Source organism: Coturnix japonica, chromosome 5 (assembly GCF_001577835.2).
Source record: "Coturnix japonica isolate 7356 chromosome 5, Coturnix japonica 2.1, whole genome shotgun sequence".
Classification (NCBI taxonomy): domain Eukaryota; kingdom Metazoa; phylum Chordata; class Aves; order Galliformes; family Phasianidae; genus Coturnix; species Coturnix japonica.
Genome location: NC_029520.1, coordinates 6,712,406 through 6,725,889, shown reverse-complemented (window position 1 = coordinate 6,725,889; position 13,484 = coordinate 6,712,406). Strand labels below are relative to the sequence as shown.

General features: G+C 35.2%; 1 protein-coding gene across 7 annotated transcripts in view; it reads right to left on the bottom strand.

Annotated features, from left to right (window-relative positions):
• The window catches only part of SHANK2 (SH3 and multiple ankyrin repeat domains 2), a 325,477-nt gene that overhangs the window by 131,310 nt on the left and 180,683 nt on the right, over positions 1-13,484 (bottom strand). For all 7 annotated transcript variants that reach the window (XM_032444759.1, XM_032444760.1, XM_032444761.1 and 4 more), the window contains one exon: positions 10,258-10,333. In XM_032444759.1, the coding sequence (XP_032300650.1) occupies positions 10,258-10,333 (76 nt within the window). The remainder of the gene's footprint in view (positions 1-10,257; positions 10,334-13,484) is intronic.

Here is a 13,484-nt window from a genome sequence, read left to right as displayed (position 1 = left end):
ACTAAATTCCTATATTTCATGGGTCTCCATTGCATAACGACATCATTATAGATGATAGTAAAACCTGACAACATATATAACTTCCTCAACTTAAAAAGATGTTTCACGCTTTTGAATAAGTAATCAAGTTGTCTTTATTGGATTTTGAATACTTGACAACCTGTATAAAAAATGAACAGTGCTTCTCTAAGTTACCAAATAAACAAACAAAAAATCAGTTAAGAAGTGATTTGATATGCCTTAGAAAGTTGGAAAGATTGTGCTGTTTTTTTCCAGCCCTATGATTGACAGAGTTGCCCAAAAGTTTAACCACAATTACAAGGAACAAGAGGCAATGTATTTTAAAAAGAACAGCAATGCTATATGCCTCCATGAGTTTATACTGTAACACATTATAAACATATACAGGTTTTAAAAAACCCCAAAACATTGAATTACATGACACAGAGAAGTTACGTATTTTTTTCTCAGTGTAGAAGCAGAGACTTTCTATATATCTTTGTATCAGTACACATTCTTTTAGTTAGTTTTAATTCAACTTAATATAACAATATTATATTCTTTGGGGTTTAGGAAAGTTTAGACAATCTGAAGCAATACCTGAGTTCCCTATTTACACCTTCACTTGCTGAGAGGTAACCAGTAAAGTAGCATACAGACATGGACAAACAAAACAAAACAAAAAAACAAAAGACAAAAAAAAAAAAGAAAAAAGAAGAAGAAGTCAAAATCCACTTCCTGGAAATATAAATCATCCAGTAAGATCTCATTTTATTTTATGAAGAAATGTCAGGATAGGGTAACAAGAAAAAAAAAACAAACTGTAAGGTCACAGTCCTACACTTGAATACAGTACAATGCATGGATATAGGCTTTTTATTATCATTATTATTATTTTTAAAAGAAAAGTTACTATTCTCTTGCATTTGTATTGGTAGGGAATAAAAAGCATGCCGGTGAGGAGGATGGCAAAATAAGATTTAAAAAAAAAAAAAGAAAGAAAGAAAAGCTTTGTTCCTTTATTTTAATTAACGTCATTTGTATTTAGAAATATAATAATAACAACACATGACAAAATGAAAACTAAACATGAAACATTTATGTAGGTGTAATTCTAGCACACAATACAAAGGTTTTATAATGTAGAGTCCTACCCTTCATACAGCTGCTCCATCAGTCACATTAGTCTTTTGGGTTGCAGCACACTCCACTTATACCTGATACTTAATGGCAATTTTCAGTTGTAATTATTAAGCCTGTGAGCAATCTGAGCCTGCAGCATGAAAATATTAATATTCATTGCTCATACTATGAGCCTTGAACAAATAAACAGACTAAACAAATATGTGCACGTAGCTAGAATACTTATCCTTGTTAGGACTGTGTTTGTCCACCCTAATCAGTCGCAGTTCTAGCCTCTACTATTTATTGCAACCAAGGCACACAGAAAGGGGAATTTTCTCTCTAAGAATCCTTATAAAGCATTCACACAAAATGAGTAATTTTCACTATTAGTAACTATGCTACCTCTCTCCAAAGCTTTTATTTTAAACAATAATTTTTCAAATACTTTTGCTAGAGGTAGCCAGTATTCTTGCAGACAGCCACGGTAACAAGGAAAAATAACTTCAAGGTTAGCAAATAGGTCAAGTGAAAAAAAGGTAGAACCAGTGACGTCAGTCCAAATTTATTCAGATTCTAGATAATGGTGTGAATGTAGAAAAACATAACTATATATAACAATAACGAACTTCTCCAGCTGATGAAGCATTTTAACTAGTTCATAAAGTCTGATAATCAATCTCTATGCTTATCTCAGAGCTGGCACGCATCAAACAGGACTTTCCTCCCATTTTTATCTAATGCCAGAATGACATATGTACAGCCATGCTGGGTCAGATCCAACATCCTGCTTTTTTGCAAGGGCAAAACCAGAGAACGGTGCAAGAGCAGGACAAACACAATACTCCATCAGCTTCCAACAAAGCTAGACTACTTACTCCTTATAAACTCCCTGAAACAAATGTACCTTTTTCTTGTGCACTACTGTCATCGTGTTTTGGTACATTTCATGGTAATGCAAGGGGTTATATCAGCCTTTCTCAGGATCTCTTAAGTAGTGTTTCTAGAATACGCGTCTGTCAACATTCCTGACTTCAGTTTTAAACTTCAAATTAGTTTTAAAGAATCCCTCAGAGTTTCCATCATGCCCTGCTCTCTAGGAGTTATCCTCCTGCTGTCCTGCATTTCCTGCAAACTGACTGCAGCTGTAGCCACAAGAAATCTGAGTAACTCGACAGTTCACTTCAGTTTTGCAGACATGAGTATTTCACATAAAATCCCATTTTACATTTAATTTTAGCTTTAATTATCAGTGTTAAAATTCCTGTAAAATTTTATAACGCTTGAGTATGAGGTGTATGTTACAAGCAGGTTTGAAGTTCTGTCTCAAAACACAGAAAGTATTATCAACAGCATTGAGTGCTTTCCAAAAGCACTTTCCCATTTTTTTTCCTTCTCCAAAAGATTTAAGACAGCAAAGAATGAGAAATTTATATGTTCTAAGCTTTTCCTGTAAGGAATGTAAGGGAAGGTGTCAATTAGTGTTTAATTCACACAAATCTGTTTAAAAACCCTGGCTAATTACCATATTATTTTACAACCTCATTAACGTCAATATAGGAGGCAGCATCCTCACCTCTTTTCTGAAATACGTTCTCACCTCGCTTCATCTCTAATTACACTAAAGCCCTCAGTTACTGTTTATATTGTCTACTCTGAACTGTTTGCTTATATGCAAAAAAGTTTGAGAAATGCCCATCTTAGCAGTGCTCCTGTCTAACAGTTTCATAGTTTTCAGAAATTCTATCAAAAGAATGGCTAGTTTAGTTCACAGCTTCGGTAGCAATAATAAAAAAAATCAAACATATGCCAGCTGATGAAGAGAAAGAATTCTGCTTTATTTAAACCAGCAATTACTCAATACTGTAGAACTGGAATCTCTCAATATTGCCCCCTTTTCTTGCTTGCTGGTTGTATTACAGCTTACTTTCTGGCAGCAAACAGTTTTTAACCTGTAAGTACTGGAGGCAGTAGAAATTTTAGTTTAGCACTTCACCCTTAATTGGGTGACTAATTAAAGTTGCACTGAGTTTAATTTTAAGTGAATTTCAAAATTTATTAAATTTGAAGTGTTCACAGTACAGATATAAACCACCTCTGTTACAGCTGCAACTGGTTCTGACAGTGCTGAACCTTCTAACCTTGGAACTGCTGGTTTAAAGCATAACACAAACTGCTCCACATATGCCCTAGTTTTTCACAGTAAATTTTCTGAACCTTCATTAATCTTCTGCTGGGAGTTTTTTCACAAAACCAGTTTTAGTGAAATGTTTCTCTCTTAAAAATAATCTGTCAATATATTTTAACAAAGGTTTTACTTTCAGCTAAAGATTCTTTCTCCAGAGAAGATGAAAGATGAAATGTTATGCCAGTGTGCATAGCCACCCCCAGCAAGATCAACAGCTATTCAGCTGGTAGATCTGCCAGTCATCCGCATCTGATACCCCCACTCGCATGCCCCAGCTTCTGAGGACTGAGCTAATCTGCCTCTTGGCAATGGAAGAGTAAGTTTCAAAAGACCTGGATAAAGAATTGTTCGATTTGTCAGGTTCTTGGCATTTATCAGCAACACAAGCTTCAGGTTTAAGTCAAAGCAGCCTATCATACATGGGACTAGTGTTCAGGTGTATACCCTGACACCAGCTATTGCTTGCTCTCTAGCAAGTCTGCCTTTATAAACTGGACAAGAGCAAAACCACCAAAGAAAAGCAACTCCAGAACTTCAGTTTTATCCTAGAACCGAACAAAACTTCCTTCTCTCATCAGTCTTAGTGTATTGTGTGATGAGAAAGTTTTACAGTGACCTCTTTCTAGTTTGATAATTTCTTTTTTTAACAGGAAAAAAGATGATGTCTGCCAGCCACCCTTAAAATTTGCCTTGTAGATCAAATTATGTAAGTGAAACAAATATTTGTTAAGTTCTGGCTGGAGGGAGGAAAAATGTGATTTAAATTATTGCTCCCTGTGAAGGAAAGACCACGGTTATTTGCTCCTTTGGACTGTCAAAACTTAAAAATGCATCACTTACAACATGCACCATATGTCAGCTTTTGCTCATCCAGTGACTAGGTGAGAGAAAGGTGGCCAAAGTTGTAGTGGAGCGTTGAATTAAAGGTCACACAGAGGAAGCAAAGTCATCACAGTGGAAACTGGGACGTGAGAACGTAAAACACTATTTCTAAGAAACTTAACTGTTCTCCTTTTCCCAGAAAAACAAACATTTAATCCCCTGTTTTCTTTTTCTCTATTCTTGCATGTAATTATGCTCCTGTTTCTAACTAACCTAGTATCACACCCTCACAGTCTTTTCTTGTGTCCTCACCTTCTGTTATTTTCACTCTTTTTCCTCTGTGTATATATATATATATATACATACACACACATATATATATTACTTCTCTGTTCTCTTTAGAAAGCTTTATTCCTCCCCATGTTCCCTCCTGCCCTCCAGCAGCTGGCCAGAGGAGTGACAGAGAACTTGAGTGCATCAAAGGCTCTATAAGAAATAGCCCATTACCAAATCATGGCCTTGACAAACAAGATCTTCTGTACCTAAGATTACATGGTTTAAATTTTAAAATTCAGAAGAGCTATGTATATTTCTTAACTTTCTTCTTGGGAACTGTTGGTCTTTTCTTGCTTTACCTCTAAAAATTTAGCCCGTCTAGCCTAGAAAACATATAAAAAAATTTAAGTCACTGGTAGCAAAATCATTGGTTGTTAAAAGCAGGATCATTCTAAAGTGCTTTTAAAACAAACTTTACTATTAAGTTAGCAAAGAAGTTAAAAATGGACTTACCACTTTATGGAAACTTCCACTACTTACTGTGGAATATTGTACATAAGTGTAATTGTGGTAGATCTTAACATGCATTTTCATGCAATTATAGTACAGATTTGAATAAAGTGATATTTCAGTTCAGATACATACACACATACGCACCCTTTTTTCCCACTTATTTTAGCAATTACTTTAAATATTATCTGTAGTCACCAACATAAAAAACTCAGTCACCGCAGCATACAGTAGCAGCAAAGGCAAAGTGCAAAGTTGTTTATTAGCAAGTGAGATCATTTTCATTAGAAGTTAAATCACAGTAAATGAAAGACTTCACATGTTATATCTCCTCCTATCCCACAAAAAGCTGTGATGCCTTAATTATTGCTTAAACATATACTTAATTTCCCTAATTGTATTAAATTATATTCTTCATGTCGATGAGGCATAAAGCATTAAAAACGAGCTGCCCTTATCTTTATACCTCACACATTAATGGAGCAGTTCAGCACTATCAGATTATTACACTCAAAGCAAACATATATTCATTCAGAATAGGCACCAGGCAAGCTCCCCAGATATCTTTAGAAATTAAATAACAATACACACAGGGGAAAAAAAAGTTTTCACACTTTGTTTTCCATAATTTGGTCTCTCTGTTTCTCAGTCTACAAGAACCAAGAGTATAATGAGCAGAGATCTTACGTCATTAAAATCTCAACATGCATTCAAATGTAAACACACCCACTACGTCATGTGAATATACACTACAAGTATAAGCATTTTCAGATTTTTTTTGCTACTATCTATCTGACAAAGACTGAGCTTTAAATTAAAACATAGTGTTTGTTTCTTTCCATCAGAGAAAAGAAAACCAAGAATATTGTTTAAAATCTATTCCTGCAACAAATATACATATATACAACATAATAATACTGTAAAATCAGCCTTTGAAAAAAATTATTATTACATGCTTTCACATGTGCTTCTTAATAGTGCTGTAGTAAAAGGAGGTCATGAAAAGACACCAAGAAAACTTCTCCTGTGCAGTGATTAGTACCAGTTAAAGTGGTTGGGACTGTAAAGAAAGGGGAAGTCATGGAAGGAACATTAAACCTGAGATTTATATCATACACTTTGTAATTGCTTTGAAGCTGGCAATTCATTTATCTTATTGACTTTTGCTATTTCACTATTCTGCTGAAGGTAGCAAGCAGAGGATGCAATTAATGCAGTAGTAAAAGTTTCCTTGTGTATTGTAAAGTTCCCAGATCCATAAGGGCAACTGGATCATGTATTTCTACCAAATCTTGTTTGCAATCCTTACATATTATTGAAATTTCTCATATTATTTATGTCTATAGAGTAATAAAACTAAGTTAGATTATCAACTATCAAATCGTTTAAAAGGTAGCTAATATTTTAATTGTGAAATTGCAATGATAATTAATCTTACACATTTTAATTGACTTAATTTTGTATTCCCTCTGATTTTCCTGAGTGAATAACTCCCTAACCTATCTTGAAGGAATCAGTTCCCTCACTGCATGTTAAAAAGCAGATTAAAAATTATAATTTGTAAAGATCTGTGATGATTTTCATGTAAATTTAAAAAAAAAAATCAACGTCCATTCTATGTCTTGGTATTAATTTCTCTCATTAAACTGGAATTCAGTAAGACTTCATGACAGAACTGGTTTAAGGCATACAAATAGTTTTTTGGAAGCTTCTTCTTTGCATGTGTACAATATTGCCCGCTCAGCCTAGTCAAGACAGAAACAAACAAATATTGTTCCAGGTTTCCCCTTACCTCCAACTCTCAAAAGCAGTGTCTCATGGTTGTTGGAACTACTGCTGAACACAAAAGCAGGGAAAGCCAAAAAACTCTAGGGTTGTGTCAGAGACATTTTATCTATCTCCCTGCAGCTCCATTGGTGTATCTGCTTTTTGGAGCTATAAGACATGCTACCAAGTGGAGCCTCTAGCTTGGGGTTTGATGCCTTCTCTATTTCCTTGGGTTTGATGCTGCTTTCCAACCACTGCGGGCATGGGACTGTCTGTCTTTGCCATCTGGGATGCAGAAGGAAACTTTGGCAATCCCATTTTCCAGCTCAGCCTCTGGAGCTGAAGCCTGAGAAAAACATCCAGAGACATGTATATATTTCCATTTGTCCTCCTAGAATAAGAGGCTATATCCTCTCTCAAATGTCTGCAATTGCAACAAAGCCTATCCTCCCCTTCAGTGTTCATCTCTCTGAAAGGGATTAAACAAAAATGAAAGAAATCAGCCATTAAAAGTTTTTAATAAGCAGTGAAGAAATTGCTTTAAAGAAATGGCAGCAGAGGCAGCACATGACAGGTTCAAGAGGCAACATCATTTTTGCACAACAGAATGAATACATCCCATCAGCATTTAAGTCAGTTGATACATTAGACTCAGTTGTTTCAAAAATTATATTTGTATAATACTTAATGATTATTTGTACTGGCAAGGAAGCCTCACTGCCTTTCTGAACATTAGTAAGCACACTATCCATTTTCCTGGAGTATTAATTTATGGATAACTCATTTCTTATGCAAAGCTGAAATAGGATTTAATGAACTTTCATTACTCAAGTCACACATTTTCCTAAAGATGAAAAATGCCATGTACAATATATTTTCCTGCATGTGAATAAGCCTATTAATATAGATTTCTGAACAGAATATTTCTACTCAGCAGTTTTTGTCTTCCTGGGAGCAGGAAGGAGAAAGTGAGTGGAGACTTTCCCTCACTCCCCCACATCTCTGGAAAGGAATTGAGTCAGATTTGCTAATACTTTGATTTCAAAGCTCTTCTACACAATCAACCTCTAACAAATGTTTGTTAAAGCTTATCTGTGAGTAGTCACATCATTTTGTTTCCCTGTATTCTTCAGAGTATAACAGAGAAAGTAATCAAAGCAGCATACCAGCTTGGAAATATCATGAATTGTTGTTAGTTTTACATCAGATTTGCCACTTTTAACACTCTCTCTATGAAGAAGTCCACGCTAGGAGTTAAATGTACTCAACATACTAACAAGACACACCAATCTCCTGTCAGATTTAAATACAAATTCTTTTTCTTTGCCACAATACATAAGCAACAGGTAAATAACCATTTAGATGTACAAAAAGCTGATTTACAGTCACAGTCTCAACTTCCTGCTATTGCATGTTTGCTATTGCAGTTTGAATAAAGAAAGTATCAGAACAGTGTTTCTCTTCTATGTGGTGTAAACACACCATGATGTGGATGAAGGAAGGTTACCTTGCAATGTGGCATATATTCTCTGTAGACACCTAGTCAAAGCAAATTATTATATGTGCCTCGGGAAAAATGTATTTCTTTTCTTTTTTGGAAACTCAGTCATCAATTTTTATTTTTTAATTTTTTTTCTTATATTATTATTAAAAAAATATATCTAAAATTAACACTTTTTAGTGAAGATAAAGATAATAAAATAAACTGTTGGACAGGTCTACCTTTCAGTTCTATTTCCTGAGTTTTGCCATTAATTCTACTTTCTCCTGCCTTTCCATTTCAGTTTCAACTTGTACTGCTGGGCTACCATTATGACTCTTCAAAATGGAATCCCTGGAATTCAGATTCTCTGTGGAAATGATTTTTCTCCAAAACTTTGCTTTACTCAGAAGCTGCCAAGACAACTCTGTTGCTTTCCCTTGTACTTGTCAGGCTATTACAAGATACTGATGTCAAAATCAGGAACAATTTTAAATAGACTTCAAATCTGATTACTCAGTGACTAGGCATGTATGAAATCTTTTCATTTTATCTGATCAACTTTCCTGCCTGGCTGTAGTCAGAATTAGGCAATGTAAATTTGTTAGAGCTTTGTTGTTGCATTACACAAACCAAGTACTTTAAGAGCAGAAAACAAAAGACTTTTTTTTTCAAATGAAAACGTTTTTTGTTAGAAAGTTAAGACGGGTTTCCAAGTGGAACTATTTGGTATATATGAGGCAATGTGATATAGCCACAGCTTTTTGCTTTACTGTAACACCTCTGTTAACAATGAAATACAGAGACAAGGCTATGGTTATAGAGTAATGATCAGACAATCTTGCAAAAAGCCATCTTGGCTCTCTGAAAATGAAAACATTAACCAGTTTTCTTGCTCTGCAGAACATTTACATGTTTCATAGCACAGAATAATAACTCTTCTTGACAACTTTATCCTTATTAGACTATGTAGTCAATCACAACATTGTCCCACTGTGCAAAGCTCTGTTAACTTGGCTGATCACAGCAGGGCAATATGCAAGATGTGGAAATGGGATTTCTCTGCTCTACAGTAGCCAGAGCTGATGCCCTACAGCACAATGTGTACTGTAACAGGAATATCATACCTTCCAAGATGGGATAATCATATCTCACCCACAAGATTGTGGTTCTCCCACCAAACCTTCCCTCTCCATATGGCATTGCAATATTCCTTCAAATTACAACTCAATGGGACTAAAGCATTAGTATTTTCCAAATATTTACAGGCTGTAAGTAGCAGACGAGCAGTGGGTTCTCTGCCTTTCAGAGCTTTATGCACTGACCAGCAGGAACAGTATTTATTATTTATATATATAATATAACCACATGAAACTCTGCCATCACTGCTTTACACATTTCAGAGCTCTTCTCCTACAAAAAAGATGCCTTTCTTGAAAAGCTGTAATTAGGCAGTCAGGAGAAAACGTAAGAAATTCCAGTATGACACCACAATTTTCTCAAGACACCAACAGCTAACTTCCTACCAGAAGTTGGCTGTACATCCTATGTATGTACATGCAGGAGAAATAACCTGCTTTAAAATCACGAATACTCAGCAGAAACTAGAAAACAATATATCTAAATTCTAAGATTTCTAATATCCAACAGCCTAATTTCTGCTTAGGATCTAAGATATCATTCAGAAAAATAAATCACAAAACTTTATGTTGGCTTTCCAGTCAGCAAGTATGAATCTTCAAACAGATAGAGAAAGCCTGATCTTGTGAAATATTGGACTTAAGTGCCCTTTGACTGTGGGAACAGCTAGAACATACAGCTTCTGTGAAATGCTGATCTCTTTCACTGCTCATAAAAACTTGGTGATATTTGTTATTATTTTGTTATTCAGGATTTTGTGAACCCGTCCCATAGGAAAAGAGTAGCACTTCTAAACCTTTTTCGCAAGGTTTAGAAGTAGAATGATATCTTAGAAGATCAGTTTAGCAATCCACTTTCCTTTTCCTCTCTAAAGTCTAAACTGTAAGTAACAATTAAATAAAACTCAGAAATGTTTTGTAAACAGATTGGAACCAAAAAGAAAAATTCTTACCTTGAAGCATCAAAGCTGTCATAGGATCCAACGGTATAGTGTCTAAACAGTTTCTTTGTTCTATCTGTTCGTGTTTCTGCATAAAAAAGGGGGGAACAATCAGTAGTATTCCTTTAGTTTATAATCAAGCATTGCTTTCACTAGCAATTTCAAAGTTGATTTTCTGCTATATGTCAATAAACAAAAATTACAATGAATTAATATGGTCTCTAAGAGTTTTGAAGAAATTTTGACATTTGAGTTGAAATATTCTTTTACCATATCATATGCACCAAGTGAATAAATCTGCAAATATTACGTATCATATTATTTCTAAGTTTGAATGTTCCATCCCCATTCTCAGGGGTAAAAACATTCTTGGACTAAGAGGCAAAACAAAAGAAGAAAGAAACAAAAAATAAAACAAGAGAAGCAATTCAGTTTGGAAAGGTTGAAAAGTAGCAAAAAAAAAAAAAAAAGAAAAGAAAAAAAGCAAATGAGTATTTTTTTTTGTTTAAACACTCACATGCAACACAAGAAATGAAAGTATATTCAATCATTATATTATCCAGATAAAGAAAAGGGTAAGGGGAAAAGTAGCTGCCCATCAACTGATTTCATCAATCAAATAAATAATGCTATAAGAGCTGTACTATCATTATACAGCAAAAGCAAACAATACAACTGTGGGACAAAGGATTAACAAATATAGAAAAAAACCCATATTTTGAAAATAGGACAATAAAAAAATATGATACAACAACACATCCAAAAAAAGGCATTTAAAATCTCAAATACATTAAAACTTGATACTCATCCTATTCTTAAGAAAAAGACCAAACAAACAAACAAACAAACAAAACCAAAATGAAATATCCATATCCCATATCCAGTGGCTGCAATATTAAATCAATATATTATGACCATGAAATTTATGTTCACAAATATTTCTACAATCAGACTGGCCAATATCAATTCTGGTTTAGTACAGGTCTAACAGTGTAGTTTAGAACAGTACTTATAGAATGGCAGATAACAGAGTTAAACATATATCTTTCGCAGAAAAACGCTCTCTTATTTTTTGACTGGCTATCTTGAAAAGCACCAATCAAGCATATGTCAAAGACACAGATGCTACTACAGTATTTGTTTTCTTCTGCTTATGCAGCAAATATCAGAACCTGAAAGGTTTACAGTGAAAGGCTACCACAAAATGCATTTCTAAATAATACCTTCAGGAAAGGGAAAAAAATATTGTACAGGAAGTATGTAATTTTTTGTCATATTCTTCTTCAGAATGACAGGCAAACATATATTTACTACCAATAGCAGCATTCATACAGAATAAAACTTAAACAAAAAAAAAAAGAGAGCATGGAATATATTTGGTAGCTTTATGATTGTCATTCAAAAAGTGTCAATTTTCTAATTCTGCCTTTGCAACAGTAACCACTGAGTCATTAAGGCTGGAAAAGACCCAAGATCACCAAGCCCAGCCAGCAACCCATCCCCACTATGCCTGCTGACCATGTCCCTCAGTGCCTGCATATTTCTTGCACCATCTCCCTGGGCAGGCTGTTCCAAATTTGCTCGAAAGCAAAATTTGCCTGGAAATCTTGTGACGACTTCTCAGGACACTGAAAATTGGATGTCTCTGTACTGAACACTGCTTCTTCTGCGCATATGTAACCGGGTGCTTTATTGCACAGCTGAGATGTCTCTTTTTTCCCCTACAATTAAAAAAGGGCATATATATCTTCCTCATTTATCTGATCAGAAGGGAAGTGCCTTCATCTGCTTTGAAGGCTTAAACATTTCAAAAATATTATTTAATCATGAGGGGCATATTTCCTCCATGTTAATTATCTATGCAAATTCTGAAAATTTAACAGATGTTTATGTGGTCTGAACAACCAGTTCTAGATGTAGTAAATTCACAGCATTTGTACAGAACAGCCTTATGGATATCTAGGGTATTCATTTTTTCCTCAGAAACTTATACTTAGTATGGTCCCTTTGTCTTTTGCGTTATCATCTGAGGGAAGACAGTTATGCAGAAACTACATTTTTAGAGGAAGGAAAAAGTCTTAGGTAAATACAGGTTGGTTCTCAAATGCCATCAAATTATTAGACTAACAGACATCAAAAATCACATTGAAAATGTTCTGGTTTAGCTTGTGACCATGAAATTCTCATCTGTATGGCCCAGGAGTTTTTCACTGGAGGACTTTCTGGTTCAGTCCAAACAAATTTTCTTAGTTCTCCAAGCCAGTCAAAGCCCTTGAGGTACACCATATCTATGTCACAACTTTTATGGATATTAAACATTACTCTGAGATGTAGTGCTGTCAGATGACCAAGTGCTGGCCTGCAGGGAGAAAAAAATACATCAAAGCAGGATGGCAGGCTTTAAACACAGTCAAGGAGCACAGTACAGAAGAAAGCACTGGGGGACAGAGTTTGGGAAAACAAAATTGACAAAAAGGCCTCTTTCCTTACTTTAATCAGTACAGCTGACTCTTAACTGGATTGTGGGACTTCAATATATTCCCAGCTGGAGACATAAATAGGAGTACACACTCAATACAGAGGAATTATGGCTGAAAATACACATGCAGTTGGCAGCTGGCTGACAGAGTAAGCAAGTTACTTCTTCATACTGATGCAATAATTTCCAGGATACACGAGGGGCTGTACTACAAATATAAAACAACAACAAAATAAATCAGAAACATATTCAAATTTTGTGTAGATCAGCCAGCATCCTTTCTACAGGATAGTCAGAGGGAAAAACTCCCAATTACAGTATTAATCCTATAAGATAGTCTTATTTATGCATATTCAGTCCCTTCGTCACTCACTTCCAAGCAGTATTTACTGCCAAATACACCTTTCTTTTATCCCAGACTCCAACTCCTGCTGCCAAAAAGGACCCAGTTTGCAGCAGGACCCACCTGATGCCTATCTAGGTACAACAACAGTTCTACTAGGCAGCGCGTCAGCTGAAGTGCTGCAGGACACCTCGTTGTCTTTCACAGGGTAAGAGCTGTAAGAGAAGTGATCAGCAGCATTACCCAAGGCTACCTGACAGCTGCTTAAAGAGATCTGTCTTTGAAGTAGCTCACTGTAGGTCTGTATCTCTCAATATGTTGTATGAGGTTCTGTGAATGTTATGGGTCACACCTTTGTTGCTATATTTACAAAGTTAGCTTCAAAAATCAAATTCTTGCTGTGACATGAAGAAAAAA